Source organism: Stomoxys calcitrans, chromosome 1 (assembly GCF_963082655.1).
Source record: "Stomoxys calcitrans chromosome 1, idStoCalc2.1, whole genome shotgun sequence".
Classification (NCBI taxonomy): domain Eukaryota; kingdom Metazoa; phylum Arthropoda; class Insecta; order Diptera; family Muscidae; genus Stomoxys; species Stomoxys calcitrans.
In genome coordinates, this window is record NC_081552.1 from 122,478,240 (window position 1) to 122,504,312 (window position 26,073).

Sequence of the window (26,073 nt, forward strand, 5' to 3'; positions counted from 1 at the left end):
ATTGCTGAAATTCGGGACAGTAAGTTGTCTTAGGCCCTTCGACATCTTCCGTCAATATGGCTCAGATCGGTTTAGATTTTAATATAGCTGCCATATAGACCGATCCGCCGATTAAGGGTCTTAGGCCCATAAAAGCCACATTTATTATCCGATATTGCTGAAATTTGGGACAGTGGGTTGTGTTAAGCCCTTCGACATCCTCCGTCAATTTGGCCTAGATCGTTTTAGATTTGGATATAGCTGCCATATAGACCGATCCTCCGATTTAGGGTCATAGGCCCATAAAAGCTACATTTAATACCCCATTTTGCTGAAATTTGGGACAGTGAGTTGCCTTAGGCCCCTCGACGTCCTCCGTCAATACGGCTCAGATCGGTTCAGATTTGGATATAGCTGCCATATAGACCGATCCTCCGATTTGGGGTCATAGACCCATAAAAGCTACATTTACTATCCGATTTTGCTGAAATTTGGGACAGTGAGTTGTCTTAGGCCCTTCGACATCGTCCGTCAATAATAATAAATGTCATTATTATCCGATGTCATTTATTATCCGATTTTGAGAAAATTTGGGACAGTGAGTTGTATTAGGCCATTCAACATCCTCCGTCAATTTGGCTCAGATCGGTCCAGATTTGGATATAGCTGCCATATAGACCGATCTCTCGGTTTTAGGTTTTGGGGCCATAAAAAGCGCATTTATTGTCCGATGTTGCCGAAATTTGGGACAAATAGTTAAGTTAAGCCCCTCCGCATATTTCTTCAAGTTGGTCTAGATCGATCAAGATTTGTATATAGCTGCCATATAAACCGATCTCTCGATTTAAAAGGCGCATTTTTAATCCGATTGCGATTGAAATTTGACACACTGACTTATGTTATGCTTTTCGACATCCGTGTGGTATATAGTTCAGATCGGTTTATTATACCCTCCACCATAAGATGGGGGGTATACTAATTTCGTCATTCTGTTTGTAACTACTCGAAATATTCGTCTGAGACCCCATAAAGTATATATATTCTTGATCGTCGTGACATTTTATGTCGATCTAGCCATGTCCGTCCGTCTGTCCGTCCGTCCGTCCGTCCGTCCGTCCGTCCGTCTGTCGAAAGCACGCTAACTTCCGAAGGAGTAAAGCTAGCCGCTTGAAATTTTGCACAAATACTTCTTATTAGTGTAGGTCGGTTGGTATTGTAAATGGGCCATATCGGTCCATGTTTTGATATAGCTGCCATATAAACCGATCTTGGGTCTTGACTTCTTGAGCCTGTAGAGTGCGCAATTCTTATCCGATTGGAACGAAATTTTGCATGACGTGTTTTGCTATGATATCCAACAACTGTGCCAAGTATGGTTCAAATCGGTCCATAACCTGATATAGCTGCCATATAAACCGATCTTGGGTCTTGACTTCTTGAGCCTCTAGCGTGCGCAATTCTTATCCGATTGAAATGAAATTTTGTACGACGTCTTTTCTTATTATATCCAACAACAGTGCCAAGTATGGTTCAAATCGGTCCATAACCTGATATAGCTACCATATAAACCGATCTTGGGTCTTGACTTCTTGAGCCTCTAGAGTGCGCAATTCTTATCCGATTGGAATGGAATTTCGCACGACGTGTTTTGTTATGATACCCAACAACTGTGCCAAGTATGGTTCTAATCGGTCCATAACCTGATATAGCTACCATATAAACCGATCTTGGGTCTTGACTTCTTGACCCCTAGAGGTCGCAATTATTATCCGATATGCCTGAAATTTTGTACGACGGATCCTCTCATGACCATCAACAAACGTGTTTATTATGGTCTGAATCGGTCTATAGCCCGATACAGATCCCATATAAATCGTTCTCTCTATTTTACTTCGGGAGCCCCAATGGGCGCAATTCTTAACGCAACATATAATTTAATTTTGGTCCGAACCGGACCATATCTTGATATCGTTTTAATAGCAGAGTAACTCTTTTCTTATATCCTTTTTTGCCTAAGAAGAGATGCCGGAAAAAGAACTTGACAAATGCGATCCATGGTGGAGGGTATATAAGATTCGGCCCGGCCGAACTTAGCACGCTTTTACTTGTTTTTAGATATAACTACTAAAAAGACCAATATTTTGTTATATACAATAGAACAATAACTTTTACTTATTAGTATCTGGTCCAAATCGGAACATAGCTGCTATGGGGCATAAGGTATGAATTTTGCACCGGATTTTGAGGAAAGGTGGTTCACATATATATCCGAGGTGGTGAGTATCCAAAGTTCGGCTCGGCCGAACTTAACGCCTTTTTACTTGTTACATATAAAAAAGGACAAAGTGCAGGAATTATGTTAAAACTACAATAAATACGGTAACGAGGGATGCCCTGGAAAACCGATAAGCGGAAAAATCGAAAAATTATAATACGATTGGCGACTTGTACTGCAAATACCGATCTGCTGCAGCGAAAGTGTCAAGAAATAGAATTGGTTGTTTGGTGGTGGTTGGTTGGTTGTCCTGATTCACGATGATTTCAACACAAAAAAACTAAAGGAATTCACCGGAATTGATAGGAACACATGAAGTGGAAATTGCTGCGAAATCCCTTTGGAAGCACTAAAACTAATAGATTCCGATAATAGACAACTCCTAATTACACTCTTCAACCACATATACGAAACAAGCCAATATCCAGACTATTTCCTTAAATCCCCTTTTATCGCTATTCCGATGACAAGCAGTGCAAATCGATGCAGCGACTATGGACTAATAAGTCTAATGAGTCATGCACTCAAGAATTAAGTTTTAACAAGAGTTTAGTTTTAAAAAATTATTCACAAAAGGACTTATATCAAATGCGAAGCTGCAATGGGAAAAACTCAGTTTAGGTTCAGAGAAAACATTTGCACAACAGAAGCATTATTCTGTGTGCAAATATTAATTCAGAACTCTAGAGATGCTCAAAAATATGTTTATATGCGTCATTGATTATGAGATGGCCTTTGATACGGTCAAGCATGACAAACTGATGGAAGTTCTTAAAGAATCTGGTATAAAAGAGAAAGAGCTACGATGCATAAGAAACCTGTACTGGAATCGGTCGGCACGAGTTGATGTGAGCGGAGAGGAAACCGAAAACTCAAGAGGAGTTAGGCAGGAGTGTATACTCTCCCCACTGCGTTTCAGTATAAACTCAGAACGAATTTTCCAAGAAACATTCGAAGGCGAAAATATTGGAATTACAGTGAACGGAAAGTATTGTATTAATAACATAAGGTATGCAGACGATGCCACACTACTAGCTGAGATATATGGACTAAAGATCAACCTAAAAAAGATACATGATAAGCAAAAACAACCCCCACAACATTGAACATAAACAAAATAGACATTGAACGAGTTGAAAACTTAAATTATTTGGGAGTGCTTATATATGATCAGTGGGATCCTTCGATGGAAATTAAATGGAGCATAGAAATGACGAGAGATACATTTTTTAAATAGAGGTCGAAGAACCAACATGGCTCAAAAATATCAAGGACTAAACAGGCTATAACGATGAATCTACACTCATTCATGCCGTCAAAAATAGAGAGCTCACCATCAATGGCTAATAGTGTACTGGAAAATTCATACATGTAACCTAATTTATTACCTACAAGTACCATATTTTTTAGACATCTAACAATCTTATACATAACAAGTAAAAGCGTGCTAAGTTCGGCCGGGCCGAATCTTATATACCCTCCACCATGGATCGCATTTGTCGAGTTCTTTTCCCGGAACCTCTTCTTAGCCAAAAAAGGATATGGTCCGGTTTGGACCACAACTAAATTATATGTTGGAGACCTGTCTAAAATGTCAGCCAATTCGAATAAGAGTTGCACCCTTTGGGGGATCAAGAAGTAAAATAGATAGATCGATTTATATGGGAGCTGTATCGGTCTATAGACCGATTCAGACCATAATAAACACGTATGATGATGGTCATAAGAGAATCCGTCCTACAAAATATCAGGCAAATCGGATAATAATTGCGAACACTAGAAGCTCAAGAAGTCAAGATCCCAGATCGGTTTCTATGGCAGCTATATCAGGTTATGGAGCGATTTGAACCTTATATGATACAGTTGTTGAAAGTAAGAATAAAACACGTCATGCAAAATTTCATTCAAATCGGATAGGAATTGGGCCCCCCCTATAGATCTAAGGACTCAAGTCCTTAGATCTATTTATATGGCAGCCATATCAGGTTATGAAGCAATTTGAACCATACTTGGCACAGTTGTTGGATATCACAACAAAAAACGTCGTGCAAAATTTCATTCCAATCGGATAAGAATTGCGCACTCTAGAGGCTCAAGAAGTCAAGACCCAAGATCGGTTTAAATGAGAGCTATATCAAGTTATGGACCGATTTGAACCATACTTGGCATAGTTATAGAAAATCATAAAAGAACACGTAGTGAAAAAATTTCATCCCAATCGGATAAGAATTGCGCACTCTAGAGGCTCAAGAAGTAAAGACCCAAGATCGGTTTATATGGCAGCTATATCAAAACATGGACCGATATGGCCCATTTACAATACCAACCGACCTACACTATAAGAAGTATTTGTGCAATATTTCAAGCGGCTAGCTTTACTCCTTAGGAAGCTAGCGTGCTTTCGACAGACAGACGGACGGACGGACAGACGGACGGACATGGCTAGATCGACATAAAACGTCGCGACGATCAAGAATATATATACTTTATGGTGTCTCAGACGAATATTTCAGGTAGTTACAAACAGAATGAAATTAGTATACCCCCCATCCTATGGTGGAGGGTATAAAAATCAATTTGTATTTGTTTGTAGGTTTGTTTGTTTGTATGTTTGTGTGTTCCTTATAGACTACAGACGGCTGAACCGATTTTCTTGAAATTTTCTGAAGGGGGGGGCCAAATCTCGGAGATGGGTGGTGCGAATTAAGCGAAATTTCGTGTGCTCTCATATAATACCCCAAAAAATAAAAATTTCGTATCCAAATTTCGGGTGGGGTATCTAGGGGGGCCGCCCCACCCTAAAACTTACCAAACATATATTTAGACCAATCACGACAATATGGGAGTCAAATGAAAGGTATTTAGGATAAGAAAAGGTATTTAGGATAAGAAACGTTTAGATCATATGGGATTCAGATAAAGGAACTTATATTGTTAAACTGTTGGTCGAGTTAGCATGGTATTTCACTAAAAGATCTTCGAAAATAAATATTCCAAGGAAACTTTTGTTCCATATATAGTAAAAGAAGGCGCAGCGGAGCAGGCCCGGGTCAACTTGTCTTATTATATAAATGTCGTGTGCAAGAAACCTCATCGGACATGTTGAGCTATCAAGGCAATAAAGGCGTCTAATAAAAGATATATAAGACTTGAGCACGAATCCGATATGTAACATAGTGACCAAGTGAATGGCTGGTTGAAACACCCCAAACATACGATCGGTACAATCGGTATGGCTAGATATTATTGGATTTCCATGAAACTTAGAAGGTGAAGTTAATTTTCCCATTAACACAGCATTAGGAAACATCTTCGAGACTTCTCTCACTGATAAAAGTGTTCTTTCATTTAAGCTTTGGTTTAAAAACTTCAGCGCCATGAAGGATGCGATGTAGTGAGAGACTTGTCTGTGCTGGAAAATTACCAGCATATGATTTTAACGAAATCGCCTATCGTCGTTAATCGAGGTTCTGCGAGCCCAACCGTAACGTGCTTATTTCTTGATAAAGATAAAGAATTACCTCATTTTCAAGTTTTTTGCCTGTTTGGGCGAAGATAACTAAATTTTACAATTTTCGTTTGTTTCTCTTTCGAGACGAGTTCAATGATCGGAGAATTGCAAATGGAAAGGAAAAGCCAGAGATAGCAACACACACCAACTACAATGGGACGCTGTTAGTCTTTGGTTAGATGACTTTTCAACCATATTAGGTGTGATGGCTTCAATGGCCGTGCGTTGGTATGTTGTATTTGAATATTGCGAAAACGCCTCTATGATGGTTAGGTTAGATAAGGCTTAAGTGGCAGACTGCCATCAGACTTACTTAGACGTTCTCGTCCATTATGATACCACAGGAACAGAAGAAACAAAATGCCTTCTAGTTCCTACCGTTGAACTATCCAGATCACTTTAAATAGCCCAAAACTCGCGAATGTTCACATCCGCTAAATCAGACAGGTTCTCAAAGAAATTAGAACCTAAAGTGGAACTCATTCTGACTGCTAGTGCGGGACACATACACAGAAGGTGTTCTATAGTCTCTTCTTCTTCGATGTCCTCACAGCTTCTGCAAAAGTCGTTGCTGGCAATCTTGAGTCTGTCAGCATGTGTTCCGATTAGACAGTGACCTTCATGACGGACACAATGACTGACACGTCTGTTCTAGCCAATGACAGCAAAGCAGTAGACTTATTCGAGTCTAGATTAGACCACATAGTTTTGGAATGCTCACAGCCCCCTCTTTGTGAGGGGCCTGGTCCTCAAAACTTAGCTTACATGTCGCTAGAAGCATACCCACAGATTCCAGTGTCCCTGGAATGTGTAAGGTAGTTCCTAGGCTCGCTAGCTCATCCGCTTTACAAATCCCTGGGATATCTGTGGCCCGGCACCCAGAAAAGGTGAATATTGAACTGTTCAGCCATCTCGTTGAGAGGTTTTTGTGTTCAGAAATACGTTCTCCAGGGATTTAATGGCCGCCTGGCTGTCTGAAAAGATATTTATGTCAATCGTCGTAATGACATTATATCTTAGCCATTCCACCACTTCCATAATTGCAAGGATCTCTGCTTGATACACACAGCAGTGGTCGGGTAACCTTTTCGATATGAACAGTTGTAGATATTTAGAGTACACCCCAAAGCCCACCTGGTCGTTTTGTTTGGAACCATCCGTGTAGAAGCATACGTAACTTCTGTTACCAGGGATATATTAGTTCCAATCGGTTCTATCAGGAATAGTGGTACAGTACTTTTTATCAAAAAGCGGCACAGGTAGGGTGTAATCCTCATTGCCTGGAACATCGGTTATTGTATCAAGGAAAACGCAGTGTCCGTAGCTGCCACATGAACGATGAGAAAGCTGTGTACTACAGTGTACGCTGCAATTTGTGTTGCCACAATGTCCAGAGGCATAAGATGTAGCATTACATTCAGTGCATCAGATGGTGTCGTACTCAGTGCGGCCGTGATGCACAAATAAGCCATCCTTCGGATCCGGTTAAGTATTGAGCAGTAGGTGGACTTTTGAAGCGCCGTCCATCAGACCACAACACCATATAGCACTATAGGTCTGACAATTGCAGTATATACCCAATGCATGACACGTGGTCTAAACCCCCAACTTTTGCAAATGACTCTCTTGCAAGAATTGCCTTTCTTGGCCTTTCCAAAATGTTGTATTTGAAGTTCAATTTAGCAAAACACCCAGATATTTTGCGCTTTCTAAAAATGGAACATTCTCTCCCACCACGGAGACAGGTGCCACTGTAGGTAACTTGAATCTCTTGCTGCAAAGAACTACTTCTGTCTTGCACGGATTTACGTCTAGACCACTTTCGGATCAGATCCCAAGCCTGCCGTAACGCATCTTTTAGCAAGTAAGTTATTAATAAACTTTCTTACGGTAGGGTTGATGCCTAGAAGCTCCAACTCCTTCATGATTGACGTTGGTTTCAAATTATTGAAAACACCTTCAATGTCAAGAAATACTACCATTGTATATTCCTCGATAGCGAGAGAATCCTCTATGTAGCCAACTAGGTCATGAAGGGCTGTTTTAATGGATTTGCCTTTACTAAATGCATGATGCTGCCGCGACGGGCGATCTCCAGGGATCTTTGCCCTAAGATATGATTCTATCAACCTCTCAAGAGTCTTCAGCATAAAGGATGACAGACTAATAGGACGAAAATCTTTCGCTTTCGTGTGGTAAGATTTTTCTGCTTTAGGAATGAAAGTCATCTTCGTGTTCCTCCATCCCACGCGTATATATGACATGCTGATACAAGCAGAGTATATCTTCTTAAGCCAAGGAACCAGTCTATCAGATACATCTTTTAATTCAACCAGTGATACATCGTCAGGGCCTGGCGACTTAAAGGAGTCGAAACTTCTTATGGCCCAAAGGATTTTCGTCTCAGACACCATTTCCCCAATAACCTCTTCTGGCGCCATGTTGTCCATTGGAGAATTTCCCGGGAAATGTATATCAACGAGTAGTTCTGGTATTACCTCACTAGACATTGTCCATACATTCTCTGACTTCTGAATATACCCCATCGTAATAGGTCTCGAGGATAGAATTTCCTTAGTCTAGTGGCCTCAGATGTATCCTCCACGGAGTTGCAGAATTCTACCCAGGATTTTTTCAAAGCCTTTTTCAGCACGCCCTTATATTTTCTAAGCCTAGCCTTATAGATGTCCCAATCGTGTGGTGCTCTTGTGGCTTTTGCTCTGTTGAAGAGATTTCTACAGTCCTTCCTTAGAACAACTAGCTCTGGGGTCCACCATGGAGGTCGCTGTTTGCCCCTTTGCTTGGCACTAGGACATGGTGATACAAGCGAGTCTATATCCGCCGCAGTTTCCACTTCCTTTTCTGGTCTAGAAAGGATAGACCTGCAGAATTTGTGCCGAAATTAATCCCAATCCGCATTTTTTATGTTTAGCCGAGTCAACACATCTGCAGTATTTTCTACAAGGCTGTAACTAATATAACGATGATCAGAGAAACTGTGTTAATCCAACACTTCCCAGTCGCTTATTCTTGCGCTTATATTTTCGGATACAAAGGTAATATCTAGTACCTCCTGTCTGTTCCTGATAATAAAGGTCGGTTTATCCCATTTATAGTAAATCGCCAGATCCCTTTCGTTGACATCCGTGCTTCCCCATATCTGGTGATGTGCATTAGCATCACTTTCTACAATGAGGGTCTTCTTCCCTACAGGAGCGGCTTCAACAGCAACTTAAGGTTTGAAGGCGCCATCTCTGAATCGTGTGCTACATAAAGGGAAGCCAGCCAGTCAGAATAAAGGCTCTGTGTCTCCCAATCTCCGTACCATTGAGCCATTTAAATCCCGGAATTCTATGTCCACGAACCATTCCTTCACAATTGGTTTAGTGGTATTTTCACAAAATTTGGTGAACAGTGCTTCTATTTTATACAAAGGGTCAAAATGATCATTTGGTCTGTATCTCCGTAAAAATTGTACAAATGAAATAATGTCTTAAACACAAAAATTACACCCATGTAGTAGGTTAGGTTGAAAAGAAGGTGTGAATATTAATCCGCCCCATACACCTAAGGACATACACCCAAGCCAGTAATCGAATTGTTGTGAGTTCTAAAAAAAAGTAACCTCGAAAAAGAAATTCTATGTTAGGAATTCCGTGTTACATATAAAATGTTTAACTGTTTTCCATACCACGTATCTGTTATCAGCGAAAGCTGAGCAATGACAAAGGAAATGCTCCAACGTCTCATCATCTTCCCCGCATGCCCTTCATATGCTATTACATGCTACACCGATTTAGCATAAGTGAGCTGGTTGTCCTATGTGTCCAGTTATGATACCGATCCGGATCTCTCTATAGGATTTTCGACGTCCTACCGACCGTTTGCTGTTCCACAGGGTAACATGTGGCCCACGTTCTTCGTTGCCCACGTCCTTAACGTGGACTGCGTCGACCCGAAAGGCTTCGGGTTAACCAATATTATTAATGGCAGCTCTCTGGCCTTCACATCCAAATCGTCTGCTCTCATTCCCAGTTACTCCGCTATGGCCCGGCAACCGAACGATGTAGATCGTCCATCCTCAGAGATTGAGTCAATCTCCTTCTTACAATCCAAGACTGTTCGTGATCTTACCGTCCTGGTTGTAATTGCCCTTAACATCTGTTTACTGTCCATAAAGATGTTTCCTCGCGTTAGTACCACATCACCTCACTCATTCCGTGATCGCCGGATCTCCGTCTGCATGACCGTATTATGTAGACCCCCAGGCCCGCTCTGTCATCTAGCTTTGATTCATCCGTGTAACAGTATATTCCAGATGGCAATACTAGGGTTCCGTCAATCCAAGACTGTGCCGCTGGTAGCAGTACCTCGCAATCAACCTCAAGTGTAGTCCCAGATATCCGATCGGAAACCTCTTCAATTCCTTCCAGGTTTCCTATCGTCGCCTTGATAATACCGCGATGGTATGAGCCGCTCCTATCCACAATCCATTCTCCCATCGCCTTAAGTCTCATAGCTGCAGTGGCTGCCTCACACTTAATCTGTATGTCTATGGGTTGGTGCCCTAGTGGGCGTGGTCCTCATCGCACCGCCTATGCCAAGAAAACATGTTCTCTGAACCTGTTGTATTCTCTTTACGTAGCAATTTTTCTCCATCGCAGCCTACGTAAGTAAGTATTGGTCTATCATTTTATTGAGGAAACGTGGTGCGTCAAATTGGCCCACATTGGTCTTTCCGCTAACAGGAATATTTCAGTCTTCTTTGGGTTAACAGTCTAACCAAGCGGATTTTACCCCAAAGAAGTATTTTAAAATCGTTTGTAATAGGTAATTTATGGGGGTCACCCAGTGGCGATAAAATGCCCCCCTGTGGCGTGCCTGGTGTCACTTTCTCCCTTATATTTATGTCATGGGACATACAATTTATCCACCTGTTCCTTAGCATACGGTTTACGCAGTCTCTAAGGAGCGGGTTCACTCGGTACTGGTCTAAGGATTGGATCAGTGTGTCGGTACGCACATTGTTAAAAGCCCCCTCGATATCAATGCATACCACAATTGTGTATGTTTTGGCATCGAAAGATTCTTCTATTTTATGCACAACCTCGTGCAGGGCAGTTTTCACCGACCTTCCCTTGACATAGGCATGCTGTTCCTATTTGAACAATTCGCTGGATATTCTATTCTTTAACATTTAACATGGTGTCCACAATATGTTCCATGGTTTTGAGTAGAAAGGACTTAATGCTTATATGACTGTTGGTGTCCCATAACTTGCCTTGCCGGGCTTGGACCTCCTGCCAGGTTTTTGGAGTATGTGCATGTCCAAGGCACGCAGTGAAAATATTGGCCGGATGAGGCGCCAGATTGTCGGACACCTTCTGTAGCAACGCCGGAAATATTCCATCAGGTTCAGGTGAGTTAAATGGTTTGAAGCTTCACCAAGATTCTTTCACCATAAATTCTGTAATGATAAGCCTTCGATCAACATCACTATTCCAAGATTCCGGTGTCTCGGTGAGTCCCGTCATTTCCTGTGGAAAATGGGTTTTGATCAAAAGCCTAAATATGTCCTCCGTTGTCTCTGCTCTCACTCCCATGTCGTTGAGAGAAGTTTTTTATCTTGGCGGCGTCATTAGCACCATCAACCTGTTCGCAGAAAAGCTTCCGGTACGCACGTTTTACCGCTCTGATAATTTTATTGTACTCCTTCCGCCTTTTTACGACGTGCTCTGCTGTAAAATCTGCGGACCTTCTTCCCAATATTGCGAATCTACCGGTCATCCAGGGATTTTCTTGGTCTGATTTCCTTTCCCGGAGCCGACAAATATCTTTGAAAGACCCCACCAGTGTAGTCGTAATCCTGTTGACATTGTTGTCAATGTCTTCTATGCTTGGACAATCGAAATTATCTTGCCCAAGTCTTCTTCTGAGAATTCTTCCGAATTTTGTCCAGTTGGTTTTCAACTTTTTCCGGAAACTTATTCGGCGCTGGCCGTGCGATTCTTAACCTAATGTAGCGATGGTCAGAGAAAGAGTGTTTCATGGAGACCCTCCAATCCTGAACCTCATCGATTAGATTTTCCCAACATATTGTCACCCTAATCCTATTTAAAAAGGTAGCAGTGTTACCAATACTAAGCGTTATTAGATCGTTAGCATTCAAGAACTCTGCCAGGGCTTGGCCCGCTTATTTATCTTGGTACTTGGTACGGTGGAGGTTTATTTAAAATACCTCAATCGTTGGTCCTGCATTAAATGGGTTTCCTGGGAGTAGGTGATGGTCTCATCGTCCGCTTTCCGTTCTTTAGGCTGCACTGACTTTTCAGTTACTGCACTGCCTGATGTTTCAGTATTAAGTTCTTTGCCAATCCTTGTCTTCCGAATCTCCTCCTTTTGGAAGTCACAGTACTCCATGAAGACTCAGGGGCCGTGCGAGCTTCCTTCGCTCCTGTTCCGACTTTTGTCTCCCTTCGCAGGACACTGTCTAGAGTCTCCATTGCGGGAGGGCATGGCTTGGTTTTCCCTGAGTACTTAAAAGCGGGGAGCATTTTAGCAGTGTTATGTTTTTGGGGAGTCATATTCTTTTTCCAGCTTCCGTAAAAGTGCTCAGTCTGCTTATGGGCTTATCAAAGCCAACGCTCATTTCTGCCGTCAGCTCGCTGTCATCATCTCTCGATTCGGCTGCGATGACTGTTTCATTGGCACTTTCATTGTCTGAATTTGAATCGGAAATCCGATTGCTTAAAGGCTGGGGACGAACTGTGCATCCCTCTTGTTTATCCGTCTCTTCCACGTTTTTTGGTCTGACGACAAGTTGTGCGCTTGAAGCATTACTCTCGACTCCAGGTGCCAAGGCACCCACACTCATGGGAGGGGAAGACAACATGCTGCGGTCCGACGCCACCACCGCAGCTGTTGGGTGTTTGGAGTTCATTTTGAGCCTACTCCGAAAAGTCTTTAAAATTTTTTCGTAATAGGTGTACCTATTCCGAGATGCGGATATTTTTCTTTGAGGAGCGATATGAAAACACGTTCGCTCCACTCAACAACTGCTAATTTTTTTCTTTTAAACCAATTTCGTAAAATGCTTCGCAAATTTTCGAACAAAAAAGTTTTATTTTGAAAAAATTTCAAAAAAAAATTTAAAAAACGGTCACAATGACCGGCTAGTCCTTCTGGTGTTAAGAAAATAAATAATAATGATAACGTAAATTACTTACCCTGTGCATAGGATCTGATTCTATTGCCAACTCGTCCAGATAACCTGAAATGGTCCGCTTCAACGCAGGCGAAATTTCGTGCAGTGTTCTGAGACCCGCCTGCAGGGTTAACGCGCTCTCAGTTTGATCCATTTTGCCCTCCTGTTCTTTGCGTTTTTTGAAGCGTCGGAAGTAGTCTTGTATCAAGTAAGTAGCATAAAATTTACCAACAGTAACTTCATCATCATTTCCGGGAGGAGGAACACATTGATCTAACAACTTGGTGTTTGTACGCTTCCATATCTGTTTTATCGTAGCTCGCAACTCTGCGTTGGCATCATCTATATTTCCCTCTGTCTTTATGCTAAGAGATGTGCGTACTACTGCAAACAATGTCGCATTAAATAATACCGTTCCGTCTGAGTTCAGAGGCATGTTCATTGAAACTAATCTTTTACAAGCCATACGGTGTGGACATAGTTTGCCGAAACCCAATGGGGGGGAGATCTTCCTTAAGAGTGTTACAACATCAAGATGCTTAATACGTCCTTTAGCATCTGGATCATATTCACTCCATAGCCTAATAAACTCATCTAAATGATGAGGACCCAGAATTGACCAATCGCGCGTTAAGTAATCGAAGTTATCCATAATAACAGCGACAAACAAGTTTATAATCTGTTAAAGACAAAATTATTAGTGATGTTTTGCTATAAAAATCTACTTTTGCACTTACAAGGAAACTGCAGAGTACGTAGAATGATATGAAATATGGGAACGCTATGCTAGAACCACAATTGGAGGTAGCATCGGATTCAGGGTCACATTTGACTTCCTCTCTTGGTGAGCAATCCATCATAATTTCCTGCCAGGCTTCACCAGTGGCCGACCGGAACAGAACCAAAACGGCTTGTGGAAATGTTTGGAAATTATTATTACGATTAATTGCTGTTCCTTCATCCAACATAATTTTTCCAAAGACCTATAACATAATTTAACACGTTATAACTTCTTTGACACAGGAGTTTGATTTTGTATGACAGACCTGCATTCCAATTACAGCATATATGAAAAATAGCATAACGATCAGGAGAGCAACATAAGGAAGGGCCTGGAATGACTTTATGAAAGTCCACAACAATGTTCGGATGCCTTCACCTTTGCTCAGCAGCTTAACCAACCGCATAACACGAAACAGTCGGAAAAAGTTAATAGATATCATAGTAGATCCACCCTAGAACCAAACAAAGTTATCAAAAGAGCATTAGATAAAAACAAGTAAGAGCGTGCTAAGTTCGGCCGGGCCGAATCTTATATACCCTCCACCATGGTCGCATCTGTCAAGTTTTTTGCGCAGTATAGCGGAGGAGCAGCTATATCAAGTTATATTCCGGTTCGGGGCTCAAGAAGAGAATTCGGGAGATTGGTTTATATGGGAGCTGTATCAAGCTATAGATCGATTCTGACCATATTGCACACGTATGTTGAAGGCCATGGGAGGAGCCGTTGTGCCAATCGGATGAGAATTGCGCTCTCTAGAGGCTCAAGAAGTCAAGACCCAAGATCGGTTTATATGGCAGCTATATCAAAACATGGACCGATTGGCCCATTTACAATCCCAACCGACCTACACTAATAAGAAGTATTTGTGCAAAATTTCAAGCAGCTAGCTCTACTCCTTCAAAAGTTAGCGTACTTTCGACAGACAGACGGACGGACATGGCTAGTTCGACTTAAAATGTCACGACGATCAAGAATATATATACTCTATGGGGTCTTAGACACATATTTCGAGGTGTTACAAACAGAAGGACGAAATTATTACAGCCTCATCCTATGGTGGAGGGTATAAAAAAAAGTTTAAATCACAAAGCCACATGGTTGTCCCCAGATCCGGAAGTAACGAGGCAAATTGAGCACATTGTGATAGATGGAAGGCATTCATCCAGCCAAATTGACCACATTGTGATAGATGGAAGGCATTCATTCTGCGTGTTAGATGTACGATCGATCCGTGGAGCGAATATAGATTCCCATCATTTCCTTACTACAGCAAAGGTTCGCGCCCGTTTGAGTATGGCGTGAAAAGTACGATCTGAAACTGCACGAAGCTGGACATTGAAAAGCTGCAAACACAACAGATGGCAAAGGCATACTCCACTCGCTTAACCCAACTGCTTGATGAAAGCACTCCTTGTTTCGATTTATATAATGGCCCAGTAGCAATCCATTGTCCACTCCATAGAAAATGCCCCGAAGTCTGTATTTGGAAACCAGAAGCCTCTCCTAAGAAACCCATGGTGCGACCAAGAGTGTCGAAATGTCACTGAAGCCAAGAATGCGGCATACAGAGCAACCCTACAATCAGTAGCAACGCGCTAGATGACGGAGAGGTATCGGGTGAAAAGGAGAGAGGAGGAACGCCTATTCCGCAGAACGCAAAAGGAAGTGGAAAGACATGCGTTGGAGCAAACTGCGTTGTACAGGAGTCAGAATGAAGTCAAGAAATTCAACTAAATAATCAAACATCACACCGATGGATTTGGTGTAAGCACATTCTCCTGCAGAGACAAAGAAGTAAATCTGCTTACTGATGCAGATAGTGTGCTGAGAATCAAGAAGACAAGGTCCCAGATCGGCTTATTTGGCAGCTATGTCAGGTTCTTAATAAGGCTTAATAAGTCAAGACCCACGATCGGTTTATATAGCAGCTATATCAAAACATAGACCGATTTAAACCATACTTGGCGTAGTTGTTGCAAGTGCTACCAAAACACTGCGTGCAAAATTTTAAACAAATCGGATAAGAATTGTGCCCTCTAGAGGCTCAAGAAGTTAAGACCCAATATCGGTTTATATGGCAGCTATATCAAAACATGGACCGATATGGCCCATTTACAATACCAACCGACCTACACTAATAAAAAGTAATGTGCAAAATTTCAAGCGGCTAGCTTTACTCCTTCGAAAGTAAGCGTGCTTTCGACAGACAGACGGACGGATATGGCTAGATCGACATTAAATGACATGACGATCAAGAATATATATACTTTATGGGGTCTTAGACGCATATTTCAAGGTGTTACAAACAAAATGACGAAATTAGTATACCTCTATCCTATGGTGGAGGGTATAAAAAGTGAAGTCCAGCCTAATGACAATTTTCAAGGGATAGCCGGGCAAAACTGCCTGACATTATGAGATCAAACATAGTGCAGCAGCTTTAGCAAAAATTTCGTACTGCAATTTCATCTTACAAAATCTGCTGTTTTAAATACAAAAAAAAATTGCAAAGATATTGAAAGGAAAAATCTGCTGAATCGATTGATTATTGATGATTTATGTTTGCCTTTTACGGTTGGTCATATGTTTTGATTACTTTTGGCATATTTTACAACGGGAGTCGAGCTAGTGGCCATTAGAAATTATATTGGAAGAGAAGAATTTAATTTGTGGAATATTACAGAAAGGATATTACCTTATCAATAGATCTCTGTACACATAGGGCATTAAGTTTTAAAGGTGGCGAAATATATCTCGTAAATTTTATTGCTCTGCTAATGCCCACACTGTCGTGGCTACTGGCATTGTGGCTTATTTCTATTTATATCGATATTATATGAAACAAGTAAATCCGCGCTAAGTTCGGCCGGGCCGAATATTACATATCTTCCATCGCATTTGTCAAGTTCTTTGAATGACTTCTTCAAATATATATAAGCTATGACAAATTATTGACCGATATGGACCATATTTTCCATGGCTGTTAAAAGTCGTAGAAAAATACCACCTCCAACATATGCCTGAAATATAGACTAATAATTGGAAGATCGGTTGATATGGCAGCTATATCAGGTTATCAACCGATTTAGACCATACTTAACACAGTTGTTTGAAGTTATACCGAAACGACATACATATGCAATTTTTCAACCAAATAGCACGCAAACTGAACCACGTGCAAAATTTCAGCCAAATATAATAATAATTGCGCTCTATAGAAGCTCAAGAAGTCAAGACCCAAGATCTGTTTATATGGCAGCTATGTCAAAACATGGACCAATTTGGCCCATTTACAAAATAAGAATTATTTGTGCAAAACTTCAAGCGTCTAGCTTTACACCTTTGGAAGTTAGTTTGCTTTCGACAAACAGACGGACGGAAGGACACGGCTAAATGGACTTAAAATATGATGACGCTCAAGAATATATACATTATGGGGTCTTAGACGCATATTTCGAGGTGTTATAAACGGAATAACGAAACTACTATACCCTCGTCCTATGGTGGAGGGTATAAAAATCATATAAAATGTAAACTGCGGGCCGAGAAGCTATGTACTTAAAACTACAAGAGCTTGAAGATGTTGCAGAAAAACCAGTGACTCTCAACGTAGTTAACCAAGAAGCCATGAAGTTAGCAACAATCGCTATTTTTAACAACCGCAGAAAGCATATCGACAAAAAGTAAATTTTTGATTTTCATTGTATTTTCTTATACAATATTACACATACATTAGTTCCTTGTCTTTCTGTATTAAACTTCTGAACTGAAAACATCTTTTGTGTGCGCTGTCATTCCTTTAACAAGGACAATCGAATATAGTGAATGATGCGAGCTTTATGTTCGATCAACAACAAAATTTTTTTTCATTTTGAGTTTTTGCCTGTTATGGCGAAGATTATAAAATTTGGCAATTTATGTTTGTTTCTCCTTCGGGATGAGCTCAATTATCGGAGATTTTCTTTGCAAATAGAAAAGGAAAGCCAGAGATTGCAACGCACATCCACCACTATGGAACGCGTTTCATCTTTGGTAAGAAGTCTTTTCAACCATATTAGGTGTGATGGCTTCAAGGGTCGTATGTTGGTATGTTGCATTTGTATCGTATTTATTGGGAAAACGCCTCTATGATACAACTACCCCAATAACCACTCTCGACAACCCTGTCTATTAGCTGTATTTTTCCCAATGCATGTGTTCGTGTAATGACAGATTTTTTGTCTGCAACAATTACACTGGTAAATGTACATGGTAGTACATGATTTGGTACATCTCGTAAAGTTATATTGATGGCTTCCCCCGCCAAACAACGGTAACGGCTCTCGCTGTTGCTCCGTGTGCCCAGACTCGAATCCCGTCCGGGTCAAGTTTTTACCTGTTAGGGCGAAAATCATAAAATTGCACAATTTTTGTTTGTTTCTCTTTCGAGATGAGCTCAATGATCGGAGATTTTCTTTGAAAATGGAAAAGAAAAGCCATGGATTAACAGCTCGAACAATTTTTCGAAATACGGAGGTGGTAAATTTTAGGGGCCTGCCAAAAGGCGCCCGGACTACCTAGAATCTTGAAATTGCACAGGATCTCGTTGTCGCCTCAGCTCTAACCATTTCAAATTTCAAGGAGATATCTCTACCCGTTGCCACATGCCATATTTACCAGTTTTTTCTGTTTTCTACCACTGTGTTAAGTCACATTCGAATACCCTGCCAACATTTTGGAGATTTCGGATGTTGTTTGAAAAAAGTAATCTTCTGCTACTCTTTTCTATAATCTTTTACGATTTTTATACCCTCCACCATAAGATGGGGGGTTTACTAATTTCGTTATTCTGTTTGTAACTACTCGAAATATTCGTCTGAGACCCCATAAAGTATATATATTCTTGATCGTCGTGAAATTTTATATCGATCTAGCCATGTCCGTCCGTCTGTCCGTCCGTCCGTCCGTCCGTCCGTCTGTCTGTCGAAAGCACGCTAACTTCCGAAGGAGTAAAGCTAGCCGCTTGAAATTTTGCACAAATACTTCTTATTAGTGTAGGTCAGTTGGTATTGTAAATTGGCCATATCGGTCCACGTTTTGATATAGCTGCCATATAAACCGATCTTGGGTCTTGACTTTTTGAGCCTCTAGAGTGCGCAATTCTTATCCGATTGGGATGAAATTTTGCACGACGAGTTTTGTTATGACATCCAACAACTGTGTCAAGTATGGTTCAAATCGGTCTATAACCTGATACAGCTGCCATATAAACCGATCTTGGGTCTTGACTTATTGAGCCTCTAGAGTGCGCAATTCTTATCCGATTGGAATGAAATTTTGTACGACGGATTCTCTCATGACCATTAACATACGTGTTTATTATGGTCTGAATCGGTATATAGCCCGATACAGCTCCCATATAAATCGATCTCTCTATTTTACTTCTTGAGCTCACAAAGGGCGCAATTCTTATTCGAATTGGCTGACATTTTACACAGGTCTCCAACATATAATTTAATTGTGGTCCAAACCGGACCATATTTTGAAATCGCTCTAATAGCAGAGCAAATCTTTTCTTATATCCTTTTTTGCCTAAGAAGAGATGCCGGGAAAAGAACTCGACAAATGCGATCCATGGTGGAGGGTATATAAGATTCGGCCCGGCCGAACTTAGCACGCTTTTACTTGTTTGTTTTAAAACTGTAAAAAAAACACATAAAAATAACGAAACGATCGCACTGAGGAATCTTTAAAAAAGGGTACACACGATTCATTGGTTATCCTTCAAAAACGCGTACACGCGAGTTGAAAACAATTTGTGTGGTACTTAACTGTAACAAATTCTTGCCACAGAAAGACAAATTCCAAAATTGTCATTTCATATCAAAATAAATGGTCTTATACTACTTATGTACATTATACACTATATGTACATTAGCGGTTTGAAAAAAATGCAGAGTCCAATAGGTATGGTGACATGAAATAAGTTGATAATAATTTATACATATTTTTGTATTTTTATACCCACCACCATAGGATATGGGGTATATTCATTTAATCATTCCGTTTGCTACACATCGAAATATCAATTTTTGACCCAACAAAGTATATATATCTCGGATCGTCGTAAAATTCAAAGACACCATGTACGTGTGTCTGTCCGTCTGTTGTAATCAATCTACAGCCATAAAAAATTGGGATATTGAGCTGAAATTTGCCACAGATACGTCTTTTTTCTGCATGCAGGTTAAGTTCTTGAACGATCCAAATCGGACCATATTTGGATATAGTTGATATATAGACCGATTTGCCGATAAAGGGTCTGAAGCCCATAAAGCTTTACTCTTTACCCGATTTCGCTGAAAATTAAACAGTGAGTAGTTTCAAGCCTCCCGAGCCTTCACATCGCACTATATTTGGATATAGCTGCCATTTAAACCTATCTGCCAATATAGGTTCAAAAGCCCATAAAAGCTTTATTTTTTATCCCATTTCGCTGAAATTTGAAACAGTGAGTAGTTTTAAGCCTCCCGATATCCGACTCATATATGGTTCGGACCGGATATAACTGCCATATAAACCGATCTGCCCGTTAAGGGTCTAAGGCCCACAAAAACTGCATTTATTACCCGATTTAGCTGAAATTCGAAACTGAGTTTGTATATCGCTTCACTAACAGTACAAGAATACAAATGAAAAATTATCAGAATCGCGCTTTTCCCTCAAATACCATTTACTTAAACCCCATATTGCCATTGGTTTAAGGGGAGTTTATTGGATGAGGCGTCCTCAAACATTTGGCCCCAAAATTTGCACTCTTTGGGGGTATTTTTGAAAAGGGGCGGTGCCCCAAAAAAATGGTCCAGCATTTGGATATCAGATTCATTTTCTACTCCCAAATACCTTTATTTGAGCCCCATATTGCGATGGTCAGTAAACAATTGCTGTATGTGGGGTGTTTTGGGAAAGGGGAAGACCCCCCAAAATTGGCCCCGAAAGTGAGTATCAATCTCGTACTCTTCTCCCTAATACATTTAATTTGAACCCCACAATATGTTCGGTTTGCACTTAGCCCTGAAAATATATCGGCATCGTTCTCTACTCTCAAATATCATTTATTTGAACCCTATCTTGGAATTGGCCTCAAAGTTGGATATCAAATTCGTTTTCTAATCTCAAACACCTTTCTATTAACCCCTTATTGCAAAAGTCAGCAAATTTGTCCGATTTGGTGTATGGGCCCCTAAAAACAATATCGAGATCCACTCTCTTTAATACCCAAATAGTCATGGTGAGCAAATACGTCCTATTTGTTGGTTTTTATGGGGGTGGGACGTCCCCTAGGCAGTTGGTCCCGACTTTTGACTTCAGATTCTTGGTCTTCTCCCAATTACCTTTGATTTGAGCCCCATATATCCATAGACGGCAAAAATGTTCGGTTTGGGGGTGTTTTGGGGGATGGGCGGCAGTTCAGTGACTTGGCCCTGAAAATATAAATCAGATTCGTGTTCTACTCGCAAATACCTTTCATTTGGGTCCCATATTGCCATGGCCGGTAAATATGTCTGATTTAGGCGTGTTTCGGGGTTTGGGGTGGTTCACCTAACTCTTGGTCCGAAAATTGGATATCAGGTATGTTTTCTTATCCTAAATATCTTTCAGTTGAGTCTCATATTTTTGTGATTGGTCTAAATATATACTTGGTAGGTTTTAGGGTAGAGCGGCCACCCTAGGTACCCCACCCGAAATTTGGATACGAAATTTTTATTTTTAGGGTACTATAAAAAAACGCACAAACTTTCGCTTAAATCTCACCCCCCATCACCGAGATCTGGCGTTTCTGAAAATTAAGGTAAGGGGCAGGGTACGCCCCCCCCCCTTTCAGGTATCAAAAAATGTAGTATCCTATTATGCACCATCAGTGAAAATATCACGGATATCAGTTCAGCAGCTTTTAAGTCTATAAGGAACTCACAAACGAACATTCAAACAAACAAACACAAATTGATTTTTATACCCTCCACCATAGGATGGGGGGTATACTAATTTCGTCATTCTGTTTGTTATAACTTCCACCATAGGATGGGGGTATACTAATTTCGTCATTCTGTTTGTGACTACTCGAAATATTCGTCTGACACCCCATAATATATATTCCCATATATATATTCTTGATAGTCGCGACATTTTATGTCGATCTAGCCATGTCCGTCCGTCCGTCTGTCCGTCCGTCTGCCGGCCGTCTGTCCGTCCGTCCGTCTGTCCGTCCGTCTGCCGGCCGTCTGTCCGTCCGTCCGTCTGTCTGTCTGTCGAATGCACGCTAACTTCCGAAGGAGTAAAGCTAGCCGCTTGAAATTTTGCACAAATACTTCTTATTAATGTAGGTCGGTTGGTATTTTAAATGGGCCATATCGGTCCATGTTTTGATATAGCTGCCATATAAACCGATCTTGGGTCTTGACTTCTTGAGCCTCTAGAGTGTACAATTCTTGTACGATTGGAATGAAATTTTGCACGAAGTATTTTGTTATGATATCCAACAACTGTGCCAAGTATGGTTCAGATCGGTTCATAACCTGATATAGATGTCATATAAATAAATCTGGGCACTTCACTTCTTGGGCTTCTAGACGTTGCAATTCCTATCCGAGTTGGCTGAAATTTTTCATGACGTATTTTATTCTTACTTTCAACAACTGTGTCAAATAAGGTTCAAATCGGTTCATAACCTTATATAGCTGCCATTTAAACCGATCTGGGATCTTGACATCTTAAGCCCTTAGAGGTCGCAATTATTATCCTATTTGCCTGAAATTTTGTACGACGGATCCTTTCATGACCATCAACAAACGTGTTTATTATGGTCTGAATTGGTCTATAGCCCGATACAACTCCCATATAAATCGATCTCTCTATTTTACTTCTTGAGCCCCCAAAGGGCCCAATTCTTATTCGAATTGGCTAACATTTTACACAGGTCCAAACCGGACCATATCTTGATATCGCTCTAATAGCAGAGCAAATCTTTTCTTATATCCTTTTTTCGCCTAAAAGGAGATGCCAGGAAAAGAACTCGACAAATGCGATCCATCGTGGAGGGTATATAAGATTCGGCCCGGCCGAACTTAGCACGCTCTTACTTGTTATATATAAGATTATCATATAGATCGGTCTGCCCGTTAAGGGTCTGAGCCCATAAAAGTTGAAATTTGCAACAGCGAGTGATTTTAAGCCTCCCGACATCCGAACTGAATATGATTCAATTGGACTATATATAGATATAGCTATAGACCGAGATGCCGATTAAGGCTTGACGCCCATGAAAACATGAATTATTACCCGATTTCTCAATGTGAATCAGTCAGTTGTTTTAAGCCTCCCGCCATCTGACTCAGATATTGTAAAGATCGGACGATATTTAGATATAGCTGTCATATAGACCGATATGCCGGTTAAGGATCTGAAAACCATAAAAGCTTTATTTATTAGCCTTTTTTAAGCCTGGAGTTTTTGTAAGCCTTCTGACATCCCATCCAAATATGAATCACATCAGACAATATCGATATAGCTTTCATATAGACCGATCTAATTAACAAGCGGATTTCTTGCTTTTCTTTCTTTCGCTGCAACTGTTACTATATGAGTTCTCTGGACCTGAATAAAATATGATCGAGATTAGCCCCTATTTAGATGTAACTATGGGTATAGTAGTGGAGTTATAATAATATATTACGATTATTATATCCTTGGTGGTGGGTATTCAAAGTTCGGCACGGCCGAACTTACACGTTTTTACTTGTTTGTTTGAATTATTTTCAGAAATATATTATGCTAAAAATGCACATCCAAGTGAAAGTCCCTATGTTTTCTATCAGCAACTACAGAATAGTGCTTCAGGTAACTATATAAATCATAGAAATCAAGCTCCAAGTTCCGCAATTACTTTTTGGGCAACCCAATAAAATAGATTTCACACTACTGTTGAACATTCGGTCTTTTTTATGATATAAGATGTCACTACATCTGCAAACTTTATTGCGTTCAAGAAAGGCACTTCCAGCCTTGTTTATACGTTCGCGCTTGTGCTTGTCCATGATAGTTCATGTGAGCGGTGTCAGATTTGTTTGTTCCTATCCTCATCAAATTGGTTTTTGTTATGAAGGAGCTATGCAGAAGGGCCGAAAGCCATATGACTGGCCTAGACCCCGACGTCCAAATGTTAACCCAGAGAAGACTGAAATATGTCTGTTCACGAGGAAGACGAAGGTGCGCCAATTTAACGCACCACATTTCCTCAACTCAACTTCGATATCTGAAAAGGTCAAATACTTAGGTTTGATCTTGGACAGGAAACTGAATTGGAAGTGTCACATTCAGTAGCGTACTGAGAAGGCTCACAGATGTTGGGCACTATGTAGACGGGCCGTAGGCTCGAAATGGGCCTGAATCCGAGGAAAGTCCACTGGATCTACTGGAGCGTGATTAGAACAATACTTACTTACGCCTCATTAGTTTGGTGGACTGCTATGGAGAAAAAGTGCAACATAGGGACCATACAACAAGTTCATAGAACATGTTATCTTGGCATAGGACCACGCCCATTAGGGCACTGGAGACTATTCTAAATATCCGACCCATTGATTAAGTGTGAGGCCACTGCGGCTATGAGACTTAAGGCGATGGGAGAATGGATTGAGGATGGGAGCAGCTCATACCATCGCGGTATAATCGAGGCGATAATAGGAAACCTGGAAGCAAGGGAAGAGGTTTCCGATCGGATACCTGAGATGAACTTTGAGGCCGAGTGCGTGGCACTGATGCCATCAGCACAGTCTTGAATTGACAAAACCCTAGTACTGCCATCTGGAAGATCATGTTATACGGACGGATCAAAGCTGGAGGACAACGTGGGACTGATATCTGTTTTAGACTGCCTGACCATAATACGGTCCTGCAGGCGGAGATTCGGGCGATCACGGAATGCGTGAGGTGGTGTGGTGCTAACGCGAGGACGTAGAGTGTGAACATCTTTACCGACAGGACGGTAATGTCACGAACAGTCTTGCGGTGTAAGAAGGAGATTAACGCCTTCTCTGAAGATGACAAAATCTGCATCGTTTGGTTGCCGGCCCACAACGAAGTAAGGGGAAATGAAAGGGCAGACGATTTGGAGGTGAAGGCTAGAGGACTGCCATCAATGAACTTAACCCGAAGCCTTTCGGGTCGACGCACTCAGAGTTAAGGGAGTGGTCGACGAATGTGCATGAAACACTGTGGGACAGCGAAACGGTCGGTAGGAGGGCGAAAATCCTATGGGGGGATCCAGATCGTGAAAAGACGTGGCTATTACTGAAAGGAGGTAAGAAGGAGGTCAGTATAGCTATTGGTATCATAACGGGACACATAGGACTACGAGCTCACTTATGTAAAATCGGTGCGGCAAGTGATAGCATATGTAGAGCATGCGGGGAAGATGATAAGACGCTGGAGCATTTCCTTTGTCATTGCCCTGTTTTCGCGTCTAACAGATACCGGCACTTAGGAGGAGGCACAATACCAGACATAAACCAACTTTGGGAGAGTGGTATTGAAAACAATGAAAGATTTGGTAAGTAGCACGGAATTCCTAACTTAAAATTTTCTTTTTAGAGGTTACTTTATAGTATTTAGAACGTACAACAAGTCGATTACTGGCTTAGGAGTACGTCCATAGTGACTTGGGGCGGATTAATATCTGCACCCTCTTCTCAATCTAACTTAACATTTGTATATTTTCAGGCCTACTTTGACCGCGATGTTATTCATGCGTTCCAATGTGGTTTTTATGTGATCAAAGTAATGAGCAAAGAGGCAAATATCATCAACGTAGTCGAAGTCTTCAACGGAGTTGTTCCGTAGGATGCCTCAACATTCGTCTCCTCCAAGACGGAATCGAGCAATATTAAACTTAGCGTCTGCGATAGGTTGCACCCCTACTTTACTTCTTTATCGATCCCGAAAGGACGGCTCTCTTTTTTATTGAAACAGACTGAAACTTCAGTACTGCTTAAAGCTCCCTAATTAGCCTCACGATTTTTTCAGGGATTCGTTTATTCAACAGCGTGTTCTACGAAAAGCTTCGCGAAACTGTGTCAAAAGCACGTTCGAAGTCGATGAATTAGCGGTGTAGGTGTGTATTAGGTACTACAGACTCTTCAATGATTGTACGCAAGGAGGTGATGTGGTCAGCATAAGAAAGTCCTGACGGTGAACCCACCTGTTCCATCCTCCATGATTCCCTTCTTCTATTCTGAGGGAATAACATTTGTATCCCAGCCCTCTCTGAAGATTCAATTGATTGA

The 26,073-nt window shown here is 41.1% G+C and overlaps 1 protein-coding gene across 6 annotated transcripts in view; it reads right to left on the minus strand.

The window, feature by feature from the left end:
- The window catches only part of LOC106091696 (muscle calcium channel subunit alpha-1), a 479,054-nt gene that overhangs the window by 10,293 nt on the left and 442,688 nt on the right, over positions 1–26,073 (minus strand). For all 6 annotated transcript variants that reach the window (XM_059370822.1, XM_059370821.1, XM_059370825.1 and 3 more), the window contains 3 exons: positions 14,016–14,204; positions 13,707–13,952; positions 12,992–13,648 (listed from right to left, as the gene is read on the minus strand). In XM_059370822.1, the coding sequence (XP_059226805.1) occupies positions 12,992–13,648; positions 13,707–13,952; positions 14,016–14,204 (1,092 nt within the window). The remainder of the gene's footprint in view (positions 1–12,991; positions 13,649–13,706; positions 13,953–14,015; positions 14,205–26,073) is intronic.